The sequence below is a fragment of the Pantherophis guttatus genome, chromosome 1 (genome assembly GCF_059756535.1).
Source record: "Pantherophis guttatus breed Tessera chromosome 1, ASM5975653v1, whole genome shotgun sequence".
Taxonomy (NCBI): domain Eukaryota; kingdom Metazoa; phylum Chordata; class Lepidosauria; order Squamata; family Colubridae; genus Pantherophis; species Pantherophis guttatus.
Window position 1 is genome coordinate 2,134,410 of NC_142063.1, and position 24,722 is coordinate 2,159,131.

The 24,722-nt window shown below is 49.9% G+C and overlaps 2 protein-coding genes across 6 annotated transcripts in view; one reads left to right on the forward strand and one right to left on the reverse strand.

The window, feature by feature from the left end:
- Nucleotides 1-22,087, forward strand: part of RFX2 (regulatory factor X2) — a 59,266-nt gene extending 37,179 nt beyond the window's left edge. For 3 of the 4 annotated variants that reach the window (XM_087892949.1, XM_087892893.1, XM_060684585.2), the window contains 14 exons: nt 1,878-2,145; nt 2,928-3,002; nt 6,132-6,313; nt 9,067-9,186; nt 10,157-10,272; nt 11,235-11,353; nt 11,528-11,646; nt 12,547-12,698; nt 14,484-14,581; nt 16,964-17,113; nt 18,321-18,529; nt 20,343-20,496; nt 21,418-21,460; nt 21,575-22,087. In XM_087892949.1, coding sequence (XP_087749075.1) covers nt 1,878-2,145; nt 2,928-3,002; nt 6,132-6,313; nt 9,067-9,186; nt 10,157-10,272; nt 11,235-11,353; nt 11,528-11,646; nt 12,547-12,698; nt 14,484-14,581; nt 16,964-17,113; nt 18,321-18,529; nt 20,343-20,496; nt 21,418-21,460; nt 21,575-21,672 — 1,903 coding nt within the window. In that variant the 3' untranslated portion in view covers nt 21,673-22,087. The remainder of the gene's footprint in view (nt 1-1,877; nt 2,146-2,927; nt 3,003-6,131; nt 6,314-9,066; nt 9,187-10,156; nt 10,273-11,234; nt 11,354-11,527; nt 11,647-12,546; nt 12,699-14,483; nt 14,582-16,963; nt 17,114-18,320; nt 18,530-20,342; nt 20,497-21,417; nt 21,461-21,574) is intronic. The other variant, XM_087892859.1, reaches the window with a different exon arrangement.
- Nucleotides 22,088-24,554: 2,467 nt separating this feature from the next.
- Nucleotides 24,555-24,722, reverse strand: part of PRR22 (proline rich 22) — a 6,030-nt gene continuing 5,862 nt past the window's right edge. For both annotated transcript variants that reach the window (XM_034407370.3, XM_087893029.1), the window contains exon 3: nt 24,555-24,722. This exon is cut by the window's right edge and continues 1,081 nt beyond it. In XM_034407370.3, coding sequence (XP_034263261.3) covers nt 24,653-24,722 — 70 coding nt within the window. In that variant the 3' untranslated portion in view covers nt 24,555-24,652.

Genomic DNA, 24,722 nt, shown 5'->3' on the forward strand with positions numbered 1-24,722 from the left:
CTCAGGGGTCGGTCCTCTCGCCCCTCCTGTTCAACATTTATGTGAAGCCGCTGGGCGAGATCATCCGTGGCTTCGGGGTGAGATACTACCAGTACGCTGATGACACCCAGCTGTACATCTCCACCCCAGGCCACCCCAACGATGCCCTTGAAGTGATGTCTCAGTGCCTGGAGGCTGTGCGGATCTGGATGGGGAGGAACAGGCTCAGGCTCAACCCTTCCAAGACCGAGTGGCTGTGGCTCCCGGCATCCCGATATAGTCAGTTGACTCCATCACTGACTATTGGGGGTGAGTCATTGGCCCCCACAGAGAGGGCTCGCAATCTGGGAGTCCTCCTGGATAGGCAGCTGTCCTTGGAGGAACATCTGACGGCTGTAACCAGGGGGACCTTTTGTCAGGTTCGCCTGATTCGCCAGTTGCGGCCCTTTCTTGATCTGGATTCCCTGTGCACAGTCACTCATGCCCTCGTCACCTCTCGCCTTGACTACTGCAACGCTCTCTACATGGGGCTCCCCTTGAGGGGCACCCGAAGGCTCCAGCTGGTCCAGAACGCAGCAGCGCGGGTAGTGATGGGAGCAACATGGCGCTCCCATGTAACACCGCTCCTGCGTGAGCTGCACTGGCTCCCAGTGGTCTTCCGGGTGCGCTTCAAGGTGTTGGTTATCACCTTTAAAGCGCTCCATGGCATAGGGCCTAGCTATCTCCGAGACCGCCTGCTGCTACCGACGATCTCCCATCGACCCGTGCGCTCCCACAGAGAGGGCCTCCTCGGGGTGCCATCAGCCAAACAGTGCAGGCTGGTGACCCCCCAGGGGGAGGGCCTTCTCTGTGGGGGCACCTACCCTCTGGAATCAGCTGCCCCCAGAGATAAGGAGAATCCAAGACCTCGGTGCCTTCCGCCGTGCCCTTAAAACCTTCCTTTTCTAGCAAGCCGGGCTAGCCTAATTTTTTAAGTGTTTTTAAGTGTTTTGTTTATTGTTTTTAATTAATGGGGCCAAATTTATATATGTATATTTTAACTGTATTTTAATATTTGTACTTGATGTTTTTACTTGGCTGTTCACCGCCCTGAGTCCTCAGGGAGAAGGGCGGTATACAAATTCAAAATAAAATAAATAAAATAAAATAAAAATAAAATTTCTATTTACGTTGGATCTGCAGTGTTTATACATATATACATAAAATGTCTCTGGTATCACTTTATCAGTTTATTACTACTTATTTATCATGCCTTATATTCCCTCTCTAATTCTGTGGTTCAACCATTCGTACCACCTTTCCCACACAGTATAATAATCTGAGTTCTCATCGTTATTTATTTCATACGTTAATTTACTCATCTCTGCGCACTCCAGGATTTTCCTAATTATACGTTCTTCTGCTGGCAGGGTTTTCTCTTTCCAGAGTCATGCGTATGCCAGTCTAGCAGCTGTGGTTATGTGTATTATCAGATGGATCTTTTTCTTTCCATACCCCTTTTTTACTATTCCCAGGAGAAATTTTGGGGCGTCAATTCTATGTCTTCTCCAATTATTTCTTGTATCCAACTCCCAATTTTATTCTTTCATATTTTATTCAGTATCTGTTCACTTCGGGGCATGTCCACCACATATGAAAGAAGGTGCCCTGACCATGGCCGCATTTCCAACAGTTGGGGTGCATATTGAGGAACATTTTAGCTAATCTGGCAGGTGCTAGGTACCACCTGTGGAGCATTTTGTATTGATTGTCCTTATAGGTCGCGGCTCTGGTTAATTTATAATTTTTGTTCCATGCCTCTCTTGGGATTTCAGCAGCCTTGATTCAAGCGTCCGTCAGTTCTGCAGGCTAAGGGAGCCCCTCTCCTCCCTCCCCTTCTCTCTTTTCCTTCTCGACAGACGCGCCACCTATACCTACAACACCGAGGCCCAGATTTACGCTCCAGGCAGCGCCACGGCCTACTTTGAGCCGCAAGGGGGCAGCGCTCAGGTGAGCCCGGGGGCTTCCTCCCCCACCACCATCCCCTCCCACAGCATGGTGGGCCTTGCCCTGGACAGCGCGGGCACCAGCCAGATCGTCACCAGCTCCGGCACCTATCTCATCCATGGCGGGATGGAGAACGCCCGGCACACTTTGTCGCACACGTCCCGTTCCTCTCCGGCCACGGTAAGTCAAGGGGCCAAGGGTGCTGTGTCCCAACTGGGCACGGGGGGGAGGGACTTCAAGAGGGGGGAGGCCCACCTTCCCAATTGCACATTCCAACTGGGGGGGACGTCCTTTATTCAAACTGGTTTAGAGTTTAGCGCTTCCTCCGGAGCAGGGGTGAGCAATTTTGACCTTTTTAACGACCTGCGGACTTCTACTCCCAGAATTCCTGAGCCAGCACGGTCGGCTCAGGAATTCTGGGAGTTGAAACCCACACACTGTAAAGGAGCCATAGTCGCCCGTCCCTGCTCCAGAGAAAACCACCAAGCTCAAGGGAGACATCCCAGATCTGTCGGCTAAACCAGAGTGGCGACAGAGCCGTGGGGAGCCCCTTCTGTTGCGTCGCCGAGAGAAGCACAGAAATCTAGATGCCAATAAAATCCCACGAGTCAAGCTCGACTTTCACCTTTTTGGAAGTCACGGAGGGCTAGAAACGTGGCCCTCTGCGCAAGTGGCGAGCAGATGCCATCCTTCCCCTGCCCTCCGTTGCCCGGCCCTTTGCGTTCGCTGCTGTGCCGTGTGGCTTCTTCCGCATGCCGTCCTAGGCAGTCCCCTTTCGTGTCTCTGCCGCACTAACCCTCTCCTGCCTTCCATAGTTTCGCTTTGGCCTGTTTTTCCCGGGGGGGGGGGAAAGACCCAGAGGGCATGGCATTGGCGGAAGCTGAGCCGATGCCCCGTGTCTGATTTGCCTTTTTCTTCCTTTTTTCCCCTCTTTCTCTTTCCGGCCGGCTTCCTTTGGGTAGCTCGAAATGGCCATTGAGAACCTCCAAAAAAACGAAGGCATTACGTCGCACAAAAGCACCCTGCTGAACAGCCATGTAAGTTTTGATTGCCCTCCCCCTCCATCCCTCCCTCCCTCCCTCCCTCCCCTGCCTTGGTCCCCAGAGAGGAGAAGCGTCATCCAGGGTTGGGGTGGTTGCAGACAAAGCTGGTCATTTGCATCCTTTTTAGAGAGGCATTGAGGCCGCTTGGAGGTTTGTCTGTGTTCTCAGGGTCACCTGAGTGGTGCAAATGGGTTGTGGAGCCATTCTTGGAACTGCTGAAAAGACTGCGTTGTAGACTGGAGATAGATGATGTCTATCCCAAGGATAAAACACCCAGACACAAACGGAGCAACATGGTGTATGCAGTACAGTGAGCCCTATGCAGATCTGTATATTGGGGAAACAAAACAGCCATTTCACAAACGCGTGGCGCAACCTAGGAGAACAAACCCAACTGGACTAGATTCAGCAGTCCATCTGCATTTAAAAGACAAAGGCCGCTCTTTTGAAGATGGCAAAGTCCACATTTTGGACAGAGAGGACCGCTGGTTTAAAAGAGGGGTCAAAGAGGGCATCTAGTTGAACAGGGGAAAGGATACGACATCTCCAATCTCCAGTCTACAACACAGTCCTTTCAGCAGTTCCAAGAAGGCTCCAAACCCATTTGCACCCCTCAGGTGACCCTGAGGACACAGATAAACCTTTGAGCATCCTCAACGACTCTCTAAAAAGGATGCAAATGACCAGCTTTGTCTGCAAGGAGTATAAATCCTTCCATCCCACCACCAGTCCAGTCAGAAGTGAAGAAGCTTCTTGGAGGAGAAGCGAAATTTCTTCAAAGGAAAAAACAGAAAGTCCAGTTGCCTCTTTGGGGGAATCGGGGGGGGGGAGGGGAAATAACACCTTTGGAACAACCATGACCCGGATGACGGAAAATCTCCGCAGGCAAATATAGGAAAGTTTTACCTTTTTCCTCCTTGGACCTCCCCTTGTCCGTAATCATTGGCAACTTCTTTGTTTCGGGAACGTTCCGTCTACCTCGGACTTCCCCAGCCGATGAGCTTGAGGGGTTGTGTCCGTCTCAGGCTTCCAGTCACATCCCAGCCTCCCCTCCATTCCGATGCCTTCCCCCTCCCCCCTCCCCATTAGAAACGTAGGGTAGCGAGTCACCCGTGACCACCTGTCCTGCCTCTGTTGGTCTTGGCACCAAGCTGGAGAGAAGCCCCCAAGCGCTCTTGGCTTCTAACGCACACACCCCTCCCTACTCAGGAGCCCCTCCCTTCCGCCCTTCTCTTTTTCTCACCTGGAGACCCCTGCCTCTTTCTCTGCCTTGCGCTTGGCTTCCCCTTCCCTTCGCCTCTGAGGCTCAGCTCCTCGGGCCTGGCCTCGGATGGGTTGGTGGGATGCACTGGGCAGGGGGACATCAGGTCCTCCATGGCAGGGGTCCACAGCCCACCGGGTCGCGACCCTCTACCGGGCTCTGTTTCAAATCGGGACACCAAAGCGATGGGTGATCACATGCACACGAAGCTCAACTCGCGCGAGCGGTGGGCCCTTGCACTTGTGCGCAAAACACTCGTGTGAGCAGAGGTCGGGTGCGTGTACGCCTGCCACTCACGCACACCCCACCTGCAGCGGGCCAGGCCGCCAAGGGGAAAAGGTTGGAGTTGCTCCGTGGAGTCGGAATCTTGCCCTCCCCCGCCCCCCAATCTGGCTCCTCATTTTATTGACCTCGGAAGGCTGGGTTAACATTGCGCCAGTCAGGGTCGAACCGCTGGCAGTCGGAATGCAGAGTTTGCTTGCAGTATAGGTAGTTCTCGACTTACGGCCACGATTGAACCCAAAGTTTCTGTTGCTAAGTGAGACACTTGCTAAGTGAGCTTTGCTCTATTTTATGACCTTTCTTGCCCCAGTTATTTATTAACTGAATCACCGCAATTGATAAGTTAGTCACCCGGTCGTTAAGCGAATCTGGCTTTCCTCCTTGACTGTCAGAAAGTCACAGAAGAGGATCACGTGACACCCCCCCCGTGACGCTGCGACGGTCGTAAGTGTGAGTCCCATGCCAAACGTCTGACTTTTGATCGCCTGACCACAGGGGGTGCCACAAAAGTTGTAACTGAGCAATGTTCATAAGTCCCAATTTTCACTGCCGTTGTAACTTTGAACGGTCACTAAATGAGCTGTTGTAAGTCGAGGACTACCTGTACTGTATTCTGTCCACTGCGCCACCATGGTTCCAGGTGGACATTTCCAGCCATTGTCTTGCTGTAGGGGCCCCCGGGTGGGGGCACAGGTGCTGGGGGGAGGGGGCAGAGGGGGGGGGAAAGAGGGGCTTCCGGTAGATCAGGGGATCCCAGAAGGTGACAACCCACCCCCACCCCCATCCCCAGGAGACTGGATATGTCCAGACTTGGTCAGGTCCTCCTTGGGGTGGTCGCAGCCTCTGATCCGGCCTTCTCTTTCTCTTTCTCTTTCTCTTTCTCTTTCTCTTCTTCTTCTTCTTCTCTTCTCTTCTACTTCTCTTTCTCTTTCTATTCTTCTTCTCTTCTCTTTCTATTCTACTTCTCTCGTCTCCTTTTCCTCTTCCTCTTGTCCTCTTCTCTTTTTCTTTTTCTCTCCTCTCCTTTCTCTTTCTCTTCTTCTCTTTTCTCTTCTCTTTCTCTCCTCTTCTTCTTTTCTTTTCTTCTCTTTTCTCTTCTTTTCTCTCCTCTTTTCTATTTCTCTTCTCTTCTCTTTTCTCTTCTCTTCTTTTTCTCTCCTCTTCTCTTTTCTCTTTCTCTTCTCTTCTCTTCTCTTTCTCTTTCTATTCTTCTTCTCTTCTATTTCTATTCTACTTCTCTCCTCTCCTTTTCCTCTTCCTCTTGTCCTCTTCTCTTTTTCTTTTTCTCTCCTCTCCTTTCTCTTTCTCTCCTCTTCTTCTCTTTTCTTTTCTTTTCTCTTCTTTTCTCTCCTCTTTTCTATTTCTCTCCTCTTTTCTCTTCTCTTCTTTTTCTCTCCTCTTCTCTTTTCTCTTTCTCTTCTCTTCTCTTTCTCCTTTCCCTTTTCTCTTCTCTCTCCTCTTCTCTTTTCTCTTTCTCTTCTCTTTCTCCTTTCTCTTTTCTCTTTTCTCTTCTCTCTTCTCTTCCCTTTTCTCGTCTCGTCTCATCTTCCCCCCCCTCCATCTCCCCTTCCTCCGAGCAGCTGCAGTGGCTGCTGGACAACTACGAAACGGCGGAAGGGGTGAGCCTGCCCCGCAGCTCCCTCTACAATCATTACCTGCGCCACTGCCAGGAACACAAGCTGGATCCGGTCAACGCAGCCTCTTTCGGGAAGCTGATCCGCTCGGTCTTCATGGGCCTGAGGACGCGTCGGCTGGGCACCAGGTCTGCAAGGGGTCCGGGGCCATTCGCCACGACCACCTCGCCACGGGGCAGCTCGCTACGGGACAAGAATTACAGTAACTTCGAAGAAACGGTGGAATAGACTCCGGATGCCAAAGGAGGGACCAAATCAAATGTGAACGACGACGATTCAAATATTTCGTTTCTTCATTTTAAATCATTGATTTGTTAAATTGTCCCGCGGCGAGTTGGCCGTGGAGAGGTGGTCATGGCAAGGTGGCCACAGGAGTGGTTCCATTCCGGTCTGGCAAGGGTTGAGGGCTGGGAAGAGACCCTGGATATTTGGGGGTCCACTTCCTGGGGGAAACTCTTGCCCCTTCGGCAGCTGCCATCTTACCACCCCCCTTCCCTCCCCGGATGTCCAGCAACTCCGAGCCTAGAAAGGCTCCCCGGATTCAGGAGGGCCAGACAGGGGGCGGGGGGTGTCCCTTCTATACATGGCATTCAGGGTCCTTTCGGCTACTGTGCCAGCCATTTTTTTCCCCTTTTTCTACACCATGGGGGCTGCTTTCCGAGAAGAATTTCCCGTCCTTTGCTGCAGGGAATTGTGGGGAAACGAAGGGCAAGGGAGGTGGGGGGGAGGGTCTCCTAAACCCTCGTGGGCATCACCGTGTCGTTCGCACGATGACATCAGAACTGGGCATGGCGTCATAGCGCCCCCTCAAGGACGAAGAGGGTAATGAGGAGTCACATCCGTCCCAACGAGATGACCTCCAAGATCTTTTCGACCCGACACCACGTAGTCCTCGACTTACGACAACAGCCGAGGCCAAAATCTCCCTTCCTAAGCAAGTGTTGCTAAGTGAGCCGCGCCCCCATCGTTTTGCGACCTTTGTGTCCACGGTTCTTAAGCGAATCAGGGATTGTTGTTAAGTGAATCGTTTGGTCGTTAGGGGAATCTGGCTTCCCCGCCTCCCCACCCCCTCCATTGACTTTCCTTTTCCGGACGTCGTGGCCGGGGAGATCGCAAACAGTGATCCGGTGATTCCCAGGACGCTGCCAACGCTTTGTTAAACTTCCTTTTTAAAAAAAATTTGGGCTTTTATGGCAGTGAGCAGCCTATCAGAATAAAAGCAGACTTATTTGCTGAAACAGGCAGCAAATCAATTTAATAATAATAATAATAATAATAACAACAACAACAACAACAACAATAACCACAACAGTAATAAATACCATGTTTCCCCGAAAATATGACCTACTCCAAAAGTACGTCCTAGCTCAATTTTTACATGTCAACTCCAGGGTACACAGGCAAAAATCAGGGATGAAATGCTCTCGGATCACCTGATCCAGTAGCGATGGGAGCAGGTGGTTCAGAGAACCGATAGCAAAAATCCCTGCCCCCCCCCCCCGCATGCCCAGCTGAGCCACGCGATCATCAGAGGCTTTTTTTTTTTACTTTTAAAAGCATTTTTCTTCGGCCGAAAAAATGCTTTTAAAAGTTAAAAAAAAAAAAAGCCTCTGATGATCGCGCAGCTCAGCTGGGATCGTCAGAGGCTTTTAAAAGCAATTTTTCTACAACCTCTTCGGCCGAAGAGGTTGTAGGAAAAAAAAAATCCTTTAAAAGCCTCTGGTGATCCCAGCTGACTTGCCTGATCGTCAGAGGCTTCTAAAAGCATTTTTTCCTGCAATCTCTTAAAGTTGTAGAAAAAAATGCTTTTAAAAGTAAAAAAAAAAAAAGCCTCTGATGATCACGCGGCTCAGCTGGGATCGTCAGAGGCTTTTAAAAGCAATTTTTCTACAACTTCTTCAGCCGAAGAGGTTGTAGGAAAAAAATGCCTTTAAAAGCCTCTGGCGATCCCAGCTGACTTGCCTGATCGTCAGAGGCTTCTAAAAGCATTTTTTCCTGCAATCTCTTAAATTTGTAGAAAAAAATGCTTTTAAAAGTTAAAAAAAAAAGCCTCAGATGATCACGCGGCCGAAGAGGTTGTAGAAAAAATGGTTTTTAAAATTACCCCCCCCAACCACCACCAAGCCATGCCCACAGAACCGGTAGTAACAAATTTTACATTTCACCCCTGGTAAAAATGAAGCTAGGGTGGGGATGGAGCTGCCCTACAACTTACCTTCGGAAAGTTGCAGCCTCGCACACCTCGGCCCATTTCGTCTGCAGCCGGCAAGCCTTTCTCAAAGGCTTCTGTAGCCGATAACAGAGCTCCGGATCGATCCAGAGTTCTGTTATCGGCTGCAGAAACCTTCAGGAAAGCCTTGCTAGTTGAAGAAGTTCCTGAAGACCCCTCTCCGACAGCAAAAAGGAGGCCGGGGACAACACGGGCGAGTGAGGTGAATCAGTGAACGACATTTCCCCCCTCCCCTCTCCGAAAATAAGTCCTGGTGCCTTTTTTGGTGGCTAAAAAAAAATATAAGACAGGGTCTTATTTTGGGGGAAACACAGTAACGAGCCAGTTGCCAAGTTCCTGAATTTTGATCGCATGACCACGATTTGGGGAGGTGGGGGGGAGATGCTGCCCCGGTCATAAGAGCGAAAAATCAGCCGTCAAAGTCACTTTTTTCAGTGGTAACTTCGAACGGTCACTAAATGGAGGGTCATAAGTCGAGGACCCCCTGCCAAAGGGTGAGAAGCTGCAGAGGGCCGTGAGAGTCAGGGGTCTCCATGGGGGGATTTGCAGAGCCCCCTCCCCTAAACCCCCCCAAAACCCATTCTTAGGATGGCGGCTGCCCCCCACCCACCCCGTTCTTGGAAATAACCCACTGCCCATTATCCTCCGCAGGGGGAACTCCAAGTATCACTACTACGGGATCCGTCTCAAGCCGGAGTCGCCCCTGAACCGCTTGCAGGAAGATGCCCAGTACATGGCCATGAGGCAGCAGCCGGCCCACCAGAAGCAGAGGTAGGAGCCCCCCCGGCCCTTAGTGGCACGTTGCAACCTCATGTTGCTAGTCCTCATGGAACTGCCTGGCATGACAGAAGGCCTTTCAAATCGGGGCGGAAGAAGACACACACACATACACACCCCAAAGGAGAATTCATTGCACAGGTTTTAAGGTGGCTTCCTCAAAATATAATGTGAAGTTGGTGTGCAACTACAAGCCACATCACTCCAGCCTGAATGGCCAGAGTCCCTCGAGGAAATTGGGAGTTTCCAGAAGTCCCAGCTGACCAGCTGTTCCCACCACCTACCACCTACCACCACACACAAACACACACACACACACACAGATCAACCTACTTTCCGAAGCACCCGAGGGCAGGACAAGAAGTAACAGATGGAAGTTTATCAAAGGGAAATCCAATCTAGAAATAAGGAGAAATTTCCTGACAGAACAATTAACCAGTGGAACAGCTTGCCACCAGAAGTTGTGAACACTGGAATTTTATTTATTTATTTATTTATTTATTTTATTTTTTTATTTGATTTATATGCTGCTCTTCTCCGGAGACTCAGGGCGGCTTATAAGGCGTTAAGCAATAGCCTTCATACTTTTTGTATATATTTATACAAAGTCAGCTTATTGCCCCCACAAACTGGGTCCTCAATTTACCTACCTTAGAAAGGATGGAAGGCTGAGTCAACCTTGAGCCTGGAGAGATTCGAACTTGCAGTAATTGCAAGCAGCAGATGTTAATCACAATGCTATCAGTCTGCTGAGCCACCAGGCCCATTTTTAAGAAGAGATTGGATAACTCTTTGTCTGAAATGGTATAGGATTTTCTGCCTAAGCAGGGGGTTGGACTAGAAGACCTCCAAGGTCCCTTCCACATCAGTTATTCTCTTCTTCTTCCTTCCTTCCTTCCTTCAAAGCCTCCGCAGCTTCTTCTCAAGGTAAAAGCTTCTTCTCTTCCCCCTTCTCGTTCTGCAGGTACCGACCTTCCCAGAAGTTGGATGGGGCATCTGAAGGGGGGGGCATCAGCTCCCCCCACACCACCCCCGAAGAGTCCGTAGCTGCCCAGTGTCAACATCACCAGCAATTCATCGGTGAGAAAAGTTTCCGTATCCCAATCTGTGCTGCTTTTTTCCGGCAGTCTCTTTCAATAAAGTGCAGATTTTTTTTTAAAAAAAAATATTTTCCATTTTTCCAATTTACATAACAATAAGCATTTTTTAACAGTACTGTGTCATATGTCTCTTACAGTTTCAATAAAGTGTGTTTTACAGAACCCTAAACGCTTAAGATTTTATCTTCTTTTGATTTAATGATTAAATTTACTTGCCCCCCTACTTAATGTCCGAGCCGACGGATGACAAACCCAGTAACTTTGGAAGAAACATTTGGGGAGGTGGGGGAGTGGGAAAACAGGAAGCCTACCCCGAAGGTGTGAAAAGGGCAGATTAGGGAGGTCCCTGGGAGACGGATGGTGTATAAATTTATTATATAAATAAATTTCAACCCCAGGCTCAAAGCCAGCGCCTCAAACCCAGATTCGTGCAGTGCTTTGAAGTTCAGAGAGCCCTCCGCTTGCAACCATTCATTTAGTGACCGTTTGAAGTTATGACAGCACTGAAAAAAGTGACGTACGACCGGTTTTCGCACTTACAACCGTTGTCACCTCCCCGTAGCCACGTGATTAAAATTTAGATCCTGACTCATATGACGGTCGCAGTGCCCCAGGGTCGTGACCTTCCAACAAGCAAAGTCAACGGGGAAGCCGGATTCACTTAACTTAAAAGACTTGAGACTTAAAACTTCACAGCCGCGGCGATTCCCTGAACAGCAGTGGCAAGGTCATAAAATGGGGCACAAAGTATTAACCACGGAAATTTGTGGTCGTAATATATATTGTGATTTGCAGTAGATCACCAGTGGGCAGTTAGACTCCGCGGCAGCAGAACAAAATTTAGCCACATTCAGTGAAACTTACAATCGTGCTGATCCTGATAACGGCAACGGTACATAAAACAAATCTCCCAATTTTTATTTTTTTTTTCTTGTCCCGCAGACATCACTCATGTCCTGCCTGAATTCCCAGTTCTGAATCCGGAAAGCGTCCACCTGCAGGAAGGGATGGAATCACGTGACCTCCAGGCTCTGCAGCTCTTCTACCGCCGGCATTGTGAGGTGATTCTCACGTCCTTTCCCCCCCCCCCCTCGGAAGGGGCCAGGTTTGAAGGGGACCTGCCTGGGAGCCATCCCACGATTGCTTAACTGTTGGGGCAACCACGTGGCGACCACAGGAGCACCTCTGCCTGTCCCGCTGGAAGCAGATCTAATGGGAGGCGTCTGTCCCTGCAGGCCAACGTCGAAGTGGTGATGAGCCTCCAGCTGCCGTTCCTCGAGAAACTCTGGCATTCCTTCTGGAATTCCGAATCTCTCCCCAGCCGGACGGGTGCTGCCGCCGCCGGAGCTGCCAGGTAATGCCATGGTCAGGTGGCCTCTCCACCTCCCCTGACGCTTGGGCTCAAAATGAATGAAGGCGGCCCTCGACGCATGGCCACAAGCCAGCCCAAACTTTCTACCGCTGTGCAAGAGAGTGGCTCAGTGAGTTTTTGCCCCGTTGAACAACTTTTCTTGCTGCAGCTGTTAAGTTAGTAACATGGTTGTTAAGTGAACCTGGCTTTGCTTGCCAGAAAGTCATGAAAGGGGAATCACTTGACCCCAGGCCACGGCGACCGTCATAAATACGTGCCAGTTGCCAAGCGTCTTAATTGAATTGAATTGAATTGAATTGAATTTAATTTAATTTAATTTAATTTAATTTAATTTAATACTATACTTATATTAATTACATTATTATATTACATTACATTACATTATATTATATTATATTATATTATATTATATTATATTATATTATATTATATTATATTATATTATATTATATTATATTATATTATATTATATTATATTATATTAGCTTTATTTTTATTTTATTATTTTGTTTTATTATTATTATTTTATTTTGCCCCCTACTTGTACATGACAACTCAAGGCGGCTTACAGGGCACCAAAACCACAATATAAAAGAAATAAAAGATAATAACGAATGGAAATAATAATTTTTACCACCTGACCACGGGGATGCTGCCACGGCCGTGAGTGTGAAAAACGCTCATAAGTCACTTAATTTCCAGTGCTGTTGTCATTTCAAAGGGTCGCTGAGCGAGCGGTCGTAAGGCGAGGTCCACCTGTATTTCCACTCTGCCCTCGGAAGCGCTGGCCCCGAATGCAGAGACGAGTCCTTGGACGGGTTTTTAGGAAGAGGGGCAGCCCGGATGCTCTTACCGAAAGGCTCTCCCGCTTTCCCTTTGCAGCGAAGAGTCCTACGAAGCCATCCTCCCGAGACACCAGCTGATCGCCCTCTGCAAACACGAGCCCATCCTGGCCTGGATGCGGAGCTGCGACCACCTCTTGTACCAAACCCTGGTGGAGATTCTGATCCCGGATGTTCTCCGGCCTGTTCCTGGTGCGTAAAAGAGACCGGCGGAGGGGGGGGTTCCTTTACAAAGCTTTTCTCTACCAGGCTCTGCACGAAACCATCATCCCTCTTCCCCTCCCCCATTCGGCTCAGACTCCTCCATCGTCAACTTTTCAGTCATATATTCCCTCTCCGTAAATCCTTGGCGGCCTTTTTTTTAAGCTTCCCGTTCTTTAAGGGATTGGGCCACAGGGCATCGGTTGGAGAGAGTGAGGTTCTCGCCAGCTTGAAAAACCACAGGGTTGTTCCCGAGGGTAGGAGAAGAAACTGGGTTTAAATAACAAGCCAAGGTGCGGGGAGGGGGGAGGAGAAAGCAGCATTCATCAGTGGAAAAATACTGCTTTGGGCAGTAGTGGGTTCTCTTTTGATGGGGAGGAGTTTAGACCAAGGCTGGATCGCCACCCTTCCCCGGGGTTAACGAAATACAGATTCTTGCCCTGGCACAGTTTCTCAGTCTCACCTACTTTAAAACGGGTGAGCTTCCAACTCCCAGAATTCGCCTTTCGGTCTTGTGGTTTCCATTTTAGCTTTTTGAACGGTGTGTACATGCTGTTTATCTCTCTGTGCCTGTTGATGGCTGGTTTGTCTGAGTCTTACACAATTCTCTAGTGTATTTTGGACTTGCTGAAAATAGTCTGTTTTAGGAACTACAGAGAAGAAATCAGTACTTCTACTGTACCTATACTGACAGGGCAACCCATTTGTATGTAAACAGAGAGTAAACTCCACTCCCTTCTAACTCTGATGTTGTCACCTACTTGAGTCATGAAACATCTGTGAGCCCCAAGGACCCCACAATCCTCCTCCTCCTCCTCCTCTCCTCTCCCTCCTCCTCCTTTTTTCCTCCCCCCCACTCCACAAACCCCCCTCTCTTCTAGCACTGAAGATACTGTATTTCCTAATTAAGTGGCATCATGTTGGAGCAGTATTACAATGCAATTTTGCAGGCTAACTCTGCCCACAGCCAGCAGTTTGAGCCTGACCAGCTCAAGGTTGAGTCAGCCTTTCGTCCTTCCTTCCGAGGTGGGTAAAAGGAGGACCCGGATTGTTGGGGGCAAGAGGCTGACTCTGTAAAAGTCAGCTTATTGCCCCCACAATCCGGGTCCTCATTTTACCTACCTCGAAAGGATGGAAGGCTGAGTCAACCTTGAGCCTGGTGAGATTTGAACTTGCAGTAATTGCAGGCAGCTGGTGTTACTTAACAGTCTGCATTAGTCTGCTGCACCACCAAGGCTCCTCTTTGACTCCTCTTTCAAACCAGCGGTCCTCTCTGTCCAAAATGTGGACCTTGCTGTCTTCAAAAGAGCGGCTTTTGTCTTTTAAATGCAGATGGACTGCTGGATCTAGTCCAGTTGGGTTTGTTCTTCTAGGTTGTGCCATGCGTTTGTGAAGTGGCTGTTTTGTTTCCCCAATGTCCAGATCTGCACAGGGCTCACTGCATTGTGCTGCATGTACCACGTTGCTCAGTTTGTATCTGGGTGTTTTATCTGTAGGATGGACCAAATTCTGCCTTAGTGTATTCCTGAGTTGGAAGTGTGCAGGTATGTTGTGTTGGCTGAAGATCCTTGCAGCCGTCTGCCAGGAGTATCAATCCTCCCATTCCCCACCATTCCAGTCAGAGCTGAAGAAGCTCCTCGGATGAGAAGCGGAACGTCTTCAAAGAAAAACCAGAAAGTTCACTTGCCTCTTGAAAAAAAGCAGCTTTATGTCTTCCAGTCGGGGCTCCCCAGCTCCCCGACTCGGCTGAGGCCGCTCCGTTCTCTTCCCCGGCAGGCACCTTGACCCAAGCCATCCGCAACTTTGCCAAGAGCCTGGAGGGCTGGCTGATGAGCGCCATGAGCGAGTTCCCGCAGGCCGTGGTCCAGAGCAAGGTAAGCAAGCAGAGACAAAGACCGAACCCCTCTCCGCCTTCGGGGTGGGGTGGGGGAACCGCTGCAGTCTCCCCTCCCCCCCACTAACAAAGTTGTGACCCACAAGCCTACAGTTTCTCTTCCCCCTTTGAAAAGGGGGCTCCCACTTCTTCCCTCGGCACTTCAAGAGGGTGGCATGGATGGTGCCCAAGATGCTGTGCCTGCTGCCTTGCAATTTCTTTGCCCACCCTCTGCATAGAGACCCGCAGAGCCTAAGCAGGGGGCTGGACTAGAAGACCTCCAAGGTCCCTTCCAACTCATATTATTCGATTCTGATTCTGTTATTTCTATTCTATTCTTTCTCTGTTCTTAACAATGGCACGATTCGCTTAACAACGGCGGTATAAACGGTGGTAAAATTGGGCATGACTCCCTTAAGAACTGCCTTGCTTAACAATGGAAATTTTGGTCCCAATTGCGATTGTAAGTCAAGGACTCCCTGTAGCCGTGGATGGGTTTGACTCCTGCAGTCTTCAAAATGCCCTCGTTGTTCCCCTCTTCCTCCTTTTTTTAAATTTTCTTTTAATACAAACATTCCATCATACATTAAACTGTGTCATCTGAGTATAAAATTCTTTGTCTCCTAACAATTAAATTTACCACCATATTCATTTCTTACACTCATTCTTATATTAATACTAACTAGTAATAATACTGATAAAATAACATAAACCTAACATTTCTCTTCTTTACTTATCTATTTTTACAATACATTGCTCTCATATTTATTCTCTAACCATTGATAAAATAACTCCCATATATTATAATAATCTGATTCTTCCTTTCCTTGAATTGCAAGTGTTAATCTGTTCATTTCTGCACATTCTGATGTTTTCTTATTCGCTTTTTCATCTATAGGGATCTCTTCGCTTTTCCAATTTTGTGCAAATACAATTCTAGCTGCGGTTGTTACATGAATAATCAAATGTACAGTTTCTTTACTATAAATTCCTGGTAAAATCCCCAACAGGAACAATTCCGGTTTTAAATCAATATGTTGTTGCGTCATCTTCTCCAGCCACATACGAATTTTTGCCAAGTATCTGTATGCTTCCCCACATGTCCACCACATATGATAATACGACCCGCGGGGTCTGTTGGGATTTCCAGCATTTAGTTGATTTATCTTTAAACATTTTGGCCAGTCTTTTTGGTGCTAAGTGAAACTTTCTCCTTGAAGGGGTGCCTTGATGCCAGGCCCGGTTCTGACATCATCGTGAAAATGCATCTGCTGCATCCATTGTGGGATTCCGTGGAAACGCATAACATAATCCTGCCATTTGCCCAGTGATGTCCTGCCACATGTTGCATCATTAGAAGATCACTCTGGCTTCTGATGGGTGCCCCTTTCTGTCCCCCCTCCCCCATTTTCTTCCATATGCTCCAAGTCTTGGATCACCTCGCTAAAATCTCTCAGGGGCTCCCTGGGCCCTTCCTTAGTCTCCTGGGGGCCCCTTGTCATTGGATCCGATCCTTTGGCAAGATTTTTCTTACCTTCCTTTAATTCAATTCAAGCAGAAAGCTCTTGGGATTCAGGAGTAGCTCCCATTTATCCTGGCTGCTTTCCCTATTTAAATAGTTTCATTGAGTTTATCAAGACTGTGCTGTGAACTCCGCATAGGTGTCAGGAAGGGCTTCTGGCTGGTAAACGCTCAGTTCCAATCAGCCGCCCCTGACTCCATCCCGATGCAGGGAATTACAGAGTCATTAAAAGAGGGGGGGGGAAATTAAGTTCATCAAAATATAAAATGCAAAAGAACGTGGACAATGGGGGAGGAAAGGGGGAAGGGGAAGAAGTGGGGGGGAAAGGGGAAAAAAGGAAGAAAAACATTGGCTTTTGATTCTTTTTTAGCCCAGTAGAATAAGACAAGTAACAGCCTCATCTTTTTAGGGCAGTGAAATAAAACATCATCGGCCACCCATTTTGACCACAGGGTAACTCTGGGTGGCTTACAAAGATAAAACTATACAAAACCCATGGGCAACATGAATAAAACACTCTAAAAATCCAAATACTCGGCCCTAACTCCAAGATGGGGTGGGAGGGAGGGGGATTAGTAAGGAGGGGGAGAGGAGAGAGAAGTTATTCGTCTTATCAATCACCCCATATTTAATATGCACTAGCTGTTTCTGTAACAACACATTTATCCAATCGGCAACACCCACAGTTGAAAATTTCATATATATATATATATATTTTCTGTCTTAGAATGTCAATTTGAGATATCCTGGCGGGTGTACCATAAGTACCCAGGGGAGGCTTTGTGGGGGAATCCCTTGTGGGCTGAAAACGGGGCCCTGGGGGTCCCTACCTGGGGAGCCTCACGCTCTCTCTTCCCTCAGGTGAGCGTGGTGAGTGCCTTTGCCCAGACCCTGCGCAGGTACACCTCTCTGAACCACCTGGCCCAGGCCGCGCGGGCCGTCCTCCAGAACACCTCGCAGATCAACCAGATGCTCAGCGATCTCAACCGGGTGGACTTTGCCAACGTCCAGGTCAGTTGAGGTCTTGGGGTCTCCTGGGAGGGGCGGGGGAGCAGGGAGGGGTGCCTCGTGGCCACGGGCACACTGCTGGATGGGACTTGTAATCCGGCATTTCCGCCCGAAAGCGATACCGTAAGAGTTTTGTTTGCCACAAATACTTAGAATGTTGACATTAGAGTAAGGGTCCTCGGTGCTCTCTGAGCTGGGTTTTGTTTTGCAGACGTTTCCTGACCCAGCTAGGTAACATCATCAGCGCTAGAAGGAAGGGGGGTTTGGAGGAGGAGGAGGAGGAAATGGAGGACTGTGGGCCCTTGGTGCTCTCTGAGCTTGGTGGTTTTCTTGAAGACGTTTCATGAACCAACTAGGGAATTTCATCAGTGCTAGAAGGGAGTAGGAGTTTGTGGAAGAAGAAAGGGAGGAGAAGGAGGAGGAGGAGGAGGAGGAGGAGATGAAAACAATTCTGGGGTCCTTGGTGCTCTCTGAGCTTGGTGGTTTTCTTGAAGACGTTTCATGAACCAACAAGGGAATTTCATCAGTGCTAGTGAATATGAGTTGGGCTCCCTTCTTTAGGTGCAGTAGCTTACCAAGGAGAAAATCAACACCCCCTATTAACACTGGTAAGTGATGATGATTACTGGTTGAGTAATAAAACGTCTGCAAGCTCAGAGAGGACCAAGGACCCCACCGAAAGAGGAACCCAGATAAGCAGGGATTAACACCAGACAAACAATCAAGCAGAAAACAATGTCCCATCAACACTGGCAAGCCAAGCTCTCTCCCTTCTAGCACTGATGATGCTACCTAGTTGGGTAATGAAAAAAAAGTCTGCAGGAAATCCACCAAGCTCAGAGACCACCCAGGACCCCATTGTCCTCCTTCTTCCCTTTCTCACCTTCCTCCGTGTCCATCTCCCCGTCCTCCTCCTCCTCCGCGAAATCCCCCTTCCTTCTAGCACTGATGATGTTACTTAATTGGGTCATGAAATGTCTGCAAGAAAACCATCAAACTCAGAGAGCACCCAGGACCCCACTGTCCTCCTTCTCCTTCTTCCCTTTCTCCCCCTCCTCCGTCTCCATCTCCCCGTCCTCCTCCTCTTCCTCCTCCTCCCTTCTGGGGTCATAAAACGCCTGCAAGGAAACCGAGGACCCCCACAGTTCAGCCCTGAGCTCCAAACCTTCTCTTCTCTGGGTCTCTCTCTCTCTCTCTCCCCCCGGGGCAGGAGCAAGCCTCCTGGGTCTGCCAGTGCGAAGAGGGCCTGGTGCAAAAACTGGAGCAGGATTTCAAGGTGACGTTGCAGCAGCAAAGCTCCCTGGACCAGTGGGCGAGATGGCTGGACGAGGTGGTGACGCAGGTGCTGAAGCCGCACGAGGGCTCGGCCAGCTTCCCCCGGGCAGCCCGGCAGTTTCTGCTGAAGTGGTCCTTCTACAGGTAAGCCCTCTGCCTCGCCCCTCACTGCCCACTCCTCCGGGACCAGAGGGCCCGAGGGGTTAAGGATATTGTGGTGTCACCACCAGAGTCGTGGTTCATGAAGCAGAGTACCATCAGAGGTTTTACGCACGGAAACCAGTTTGAGAGTAATTGTGAATAACATGCAGACAAACTGGTTTTATAGTACTTTACTTTGAGGGTAAAGCGAAATCGTAGTCATTTAACAATCCAAGTCTCAGCCATATAAAGTGCAATATAAGATCAATCCAGGGATATATAAAATCTTCTTACCAGTTTGTAGCAAAATACGAGGAGCATTCAGGAACAATATAAAAACAGTTCAATAAATATCAGGAAACAGTAATAAATAAACCATGATCAAACATTGACCATTTAGGGAGATCAAAAAGAGTTACAGCATAGTAGCAGGTAAAAATATGGTGCAGTGAACACACTAACCACAATTAAGCTCTCCTTAAATACCTTGGCTACAGAGCTCATCCAATCAGGATGCAGAATGACTCAGCAACATAATACATTTACACAATACAAATATACAATGTTGGATTATATATTACCTGGCCAACTAGTTAGGCAGTGACCATTTCCTAACACGAGGGATGGAGAAACTGACTGGTACTGCGGTCTGATCTGCTCGCTTTCTCATTGGAGAGGATTCTCTTACCTGGAAGAGCAGGTTGTTATGCCATCGAGTTTTATACACACCCACACACATATGATAGTGCACTACTTGTAGTGATGAGGTTACCTAGCTGGGTAATGAAACGTCTGCAAGAAACAACCAAGCTCAGAGAGCACCAAGGATGCCACAGTTCTCCTCCTCCTCCTCCTCTTTCTCCTCCTCCTCCCCACAAACCCCACTCCCTTCTAACACTGATGCCGTCAAAAAACGTCTCCAAGAAAACAGCCTAGCTCAGGGAGCACTAAGGACCTCTCCGTTCAACCCTACAAATATTCCCTTCTATCAGCACACATACGCACACACACCCAAACACACACACACACTTTGCTTTGCCAAGAGCCCTTCTGTTGTGGTCTGCCAGTGGCCAGCAGAGCTGGCAGCAGATTCGGACAGTGAGGAGGTTGGAGAGGAATGTGGGCCAGTCCTGGAGTCTGGGGAAGGCGCAGACGTGGGCTCTGCATCAGAGGCAGAGAGGGAGCCAGGGCCATCAGGGAGTGATGTGCTGCCTCCAGAGTCAGACATCAGAGAGGCAGAGGAACAAGGGGGAGTCTGTTCCCAGTGCACGCATGCGCAGAGATGCCCGGAGGCAAGAGCAGCTGAAGCAAAAGGGGCCACTCAGAAGTAAGGCTTGGAGATGATTGGCCCCTCGCATAAGACATAAGAGAGGAGCAAACGGACGTGAGCCTTTGCAGGAAGCAACTTTGTTCGTTCTGGTTGGTTCAAACTCTGAGAAGCTCCACTTGACTCTGTGCTCCGTTTGGCCTTGTAAAACTAATTGGCAATTAGGTCTCTGGGAGCGTTTCAAGGGAGATAAAGGTGGGCGCTTCTCAGCATTACCTTGAAAGACTCTGGCAGACATCTGTCGGACTCTTCACAGAATGTTTGTGAATTATTATGGGCTGGAATGACCATAATTCACAGCCGTTGAAATAAAAGAGGGTTTTTTGGGACTAAGCGTGTGATTTAAGCTTTCTCAGGGAGCTTAGCTCAGAACACCTTCCCAGCGCAGGAAAAGATGGATTTCTCTTCCGAAGACAGGAAGGGTCTCCCCACTCAGGTCTCAGGCTGAGCTGCCGGACATCCCTTCCTTTCTCCCCCTCCCCCCCCCAGCTCCATGGTGATCCGCGACCTCACCTTGCGCAGCGCCGCCAGTTTCGGCTCCTTCCACCTGATCCGCCTCCTGTACGACGAGTACATGTTCTACCTGGTGGAGCACCGGGTGGCCGAAGCCACGGGGGAAACGCCCATCGCCGTGATGGGAGAGGTGAGCGCCGGGTACGGCTTCCCATCTGCCCTGCCGGGTGTATAACAGAACAACAGACTTGGAAGGGGCCCTGGAGGTCTTCTAATCCAACCCCCTGCTCGAGCAGGAGACCCTAGACCCATGATGGCGAACCTATGGCACGCGTGCCACCTGTGGCATGCAGGGCCATATTGGTGGGCACGCGAGCTCAGCACCGGCACACATGTGTGTGCTGGCCAGCTGATTTTTGGGCCTTCTGGGACCACCGGAAGTAGGGAAACAGGCTGTTTCCTGCCCCAGAGGGCCTGGGGTGGTGGTGGGGAAGGCTGTTTTCACCCTCCCCAGGCTCCTAGGAAGGCTCCGAAGCCTGGGGAGAACAAAAAATGGGCCTACTGGGCCCATCGTGCCATCATGTGCCAAAAGCAGGTTGACTCAGCCTTCCGTCCTTCCTTCCGAGATCAGTAAAAGGAGGACCTAGATTGTTGGGGGCAACAGGCTGACTCTGTAAACCGCTTAGAGAGGGCTGTAAAGCACCGTGAAGCGGTATATAAGTCTAAGGGCTAGTGCTAAGTGGGAAGGGAGGCAGGGAAAAGAATTAAATTGAATTGTTCAGTTGTCCCGTGACGAGTTGGCCATATAGAGTTGTCGCACGGAGGGCCGGCCAGCTGGATGACTCTTCCCGTTTAAAAGTACCTCCCCCCCTGGAGAGACTGGAAAGACCTTCTCCCTTTCCGGGAGAGGCCTGCTCAGGTCAGGCAGACCCTCCAGAGACCCCCTCCCTTCAGCCTCCTGGCTGCCTGGGGCTGTAGAGCCAAAGGTTGCTACTGTTGTTGCATGCATCCCCTGGCAGGGAGAGGGCAGAGGTGGGAGAGAGGTCCGTCCCCGTCCCCCGTCCTGTTCTCGGGAGCCCCCACTGACCCTCCGTCATCTTCTCTCTTCCAGTTCAGCGACCTCGCCTCCCTGTCTCCAGCTGTGCTCGAGAAAGGTACGGACCTTCTGGCCTTCCTCCATGGGGAGGCAATGCCCAGCCCGTTGGGGACTTCCCCCTCCCAGCCCCACCCCAGGCTAAGGCTGGGCCCATCTTTCTCCTTTCCCGCAGACGCCTTCGGCACCCTCGGGCACGAAACCGGAGCCCGGGTGAAGCCCCGGGTGAAGCGCGAGCACAGCGACCCCGGCCCGTCCTTGCAGGAGATCTAGGCTGACGGGCAGGTCGTGTGCCCACCCCTCCATCCCAACTCCGCCGAGAGTGCCAAAGCTTTCCGAATGACGCCCTGCGAGGACTCCTGGCCCTCCCGGAGGACGCCGTGCCTCTACGTTCCTCTTCCTCCTCCTCCTCCTTTCGCTTACGGGTCTTCGCCAAAGACGGGCCGGTGTCCAGCAAGACAGGGAAGGTCTTCGACCCCGGCCGGCCCACTCCCCGTCCTCCCTCCTGCTCTTACGCTTTGCCTTAACTGACTCCACTCCCCGAGGGGGAACAACCTGCCGAGGTGCCACTGTGACCCGGGGCCGCTGGTCGATTCTGCGCCTTGCGAGAGAAGGGGAAGGGCCGCCTTCCGGCGTCCACTCCGACTCTTGCTTAATAAACGGACACTTGTGGCCAACTGCGGGCATACATCGTTGTCCTTCCATTCCTCTTCGCCTGTCGCCTCCTGGGCCCTCGGAGGCCACCGCTGGAGGTGGGATATTCTAGGAGATTGTTTTTCAACCCGAGCCGTTTGAAGATGGGTGGACTTCACCTCCCAGAATTCCCCCAGTCAGGTTGAGAAATGCCAGTAGTCCTCGACTTATGATGGTTTCATTTAGCGACCGTTCAACGTTACCCAACGGCCACTGGAAAAAAGGGTACTTGTGAGCGTTTTTTCCCAGGCTTATGACCATTGCGGCATTCCCCGCCATCACGGGATCCAATTTGGCAGTCCCTGATTCACATTTATGACGGTTGCAATGTCCCGGGTGATTGCCCTCTTGCAACCTTCTGCCAATCAAAGTCAACGGGGAAGGCCAGATTCACTTAACAACCGGGTTACCAACCGATCAACTGCAGTGATTCACTTAACAGTGGCGGCAAGACAGGTCGTAAAACGGGGGCCATACTCGCCGAACAAGCGTCTCACTCGGCGAGAGAAATTTTGGGCTCAGTTGTGGTCGTTAAGTCGAGGACTACCTGTGCTCCCAGGGCAAACAGCCACTCGATTGGCAGAATGGCAAAATCCTCTTCCTGCAAGCAAACTTCCCAGAATTCCCCAGGTTGTTGGGCCAGGATCCTCCCCACAATCCTCAGCAAGTTGGAAAGACCAACCCCAGCATGCCAAGGTTAACAGGGCTCTGTGCGCCCAGGTGATCCTGTGGGAATTGCTGACCAGGCCTCTCTTCGGCAAACTGCACGCGGCTTCCAATTGCGGGTGTACAAGTGACAGCCAAAACCGGGGACTCCACAAGTTACGAGCCTGCCTATGAATGCAGCGACAAAGCAGCGTGCAAAATATTGGTGTGTTTTATCGGTCAGGTGCCTTCATTCGTTCATTCATTCATCCGATTTCGTAATTGAGATAATCATTTAAAAAGATTTAAGACGCCCAGAGAATCGTTCAACATTGAGCAGTGGTTAGAATGTGGTATTGCAGGCTAATTCTGCCAACTGCCAGCAGTTCGATTCTCACCACTTCAAGGTTGACTCAGTCTTCCGTCCTTCTAAGAGCAGTAAAATGAGGACCCAGATTGTTAGGGGCAAGATGCTGACTCTTTAAACTGCTTAGAGGGGGCTGTAAAGCGATATATAAGTCTAGGTGCTATTCTCTCTCTTTCTCTCCTTCCCTCCCTCTCTCCTTCCTTCACGCCCTTTTCTTTCTACCTTTTCTTTCCATCCCTCTACTCTCTCCTTCCTTCCCTTCCTTTTCTCCATTTTTTTTCTTTCTCTCCTGCTTCCTCCATCTCTTATTTCCTTTCTCCTTTGCTCTCCCTCTTCTTTCTTCTCCTTCCTTTCACCCTCCTTTTTCTTTCTCCTTTTCTTTCTTTCTCTTCCTTCCTTCTTTTCTCTTGCAAGTGCCCTGGTGGCGCAGTGGTGAGAATGGAGTATTGCAGGCTAACTCACTGCCGACCGCCAGCCGTTCGATCCTGACCGGCTCTAGGTGGACTCAGCCTTCCAATCTCAACCTTCCTTCCGAGGTTGGTAAAAAGAGGATCCACATTGTTGGGGGCAAAAGGCTGATTCTGTAAACCGCTTAGAGTGGGCTGTGAAGCAGTATATAACTCTAAGCGCTACTGCTATTGACATGGGTGGCATATCAAATGAAAGGAAAGAGAGAAAGAGAAGAAGGAAGGAAGGAAGGAAGGAAGGAAGGAAGGAAGAGAAAAAGAAGAAAGAAAGAGAAAGAAAGAAAGAAAGAAAAAAGAAAAGAGAAAGAAAGGAAGGAAGAAAGAAAGAAAGAAGAAAAAGAAAGAAAGAAAGAAAAAGAAAGAGAAAGAATTTGAATGAATGAATGTGTCAGGGTTCCAAGTAATAAATCCATTGCAAGCAAGACTCCGAGGCACTTTAGTTCCTCAAAGATTTACTTTTAATGGAAGTATCATATTGGCACATATCTGGTGAAAACTTGACTCACCTCATTAAAAGTAAAAAATTGAATGAATCAATGAATGAATGAAACTCCTATATTAATATCCCTGGGTGGCTCACATCAGCAACACAGGAAATCAAACAAGCTGAGACTATTAAACCCATCATGCACTCCCATGCTGAATGCCCCCTGCCCCACCCCTCCCGGGGCTGGCTCTAACTCCCTCCCTGGCCCAGCCAGCCAAGCCCCACCTGTGGCGTTAGCGGATTAAAGGCCATGGTTCATTCACCTGAGATTCTTTCAAACTTCCCCTGAATGATCACATCCCCCATTTCCCAGGTGGGCAGAAACTTCTATTTGGGTCCCTCACCAACCCAGAGGTTGGACTAGATGTCCTCTTGGGGGGGGGAGGCCACTGCAACTCCAGGATTCCAGGGCAACTACAATTTCCACAGGTCACCCAGATTCCCGTGAAGCCGAATCCGGCCGACCGAAAAGGAGTCACGCGCATCACACGGGCCGCCACGTTTCGGGATACGTGTTTTTTTAATGCGTCAGATCCATCCGAATCCAACTCTCTGTGATCAAAGATATGTCCAGGTTGCCCCTCCTGCCCCGTCTCAGAGGGCCAGCAGGGCAGAGTTTCCCTCCGGAGTCTCCCTGTCGCCCCCCTGCACGGATGCCCGTTCA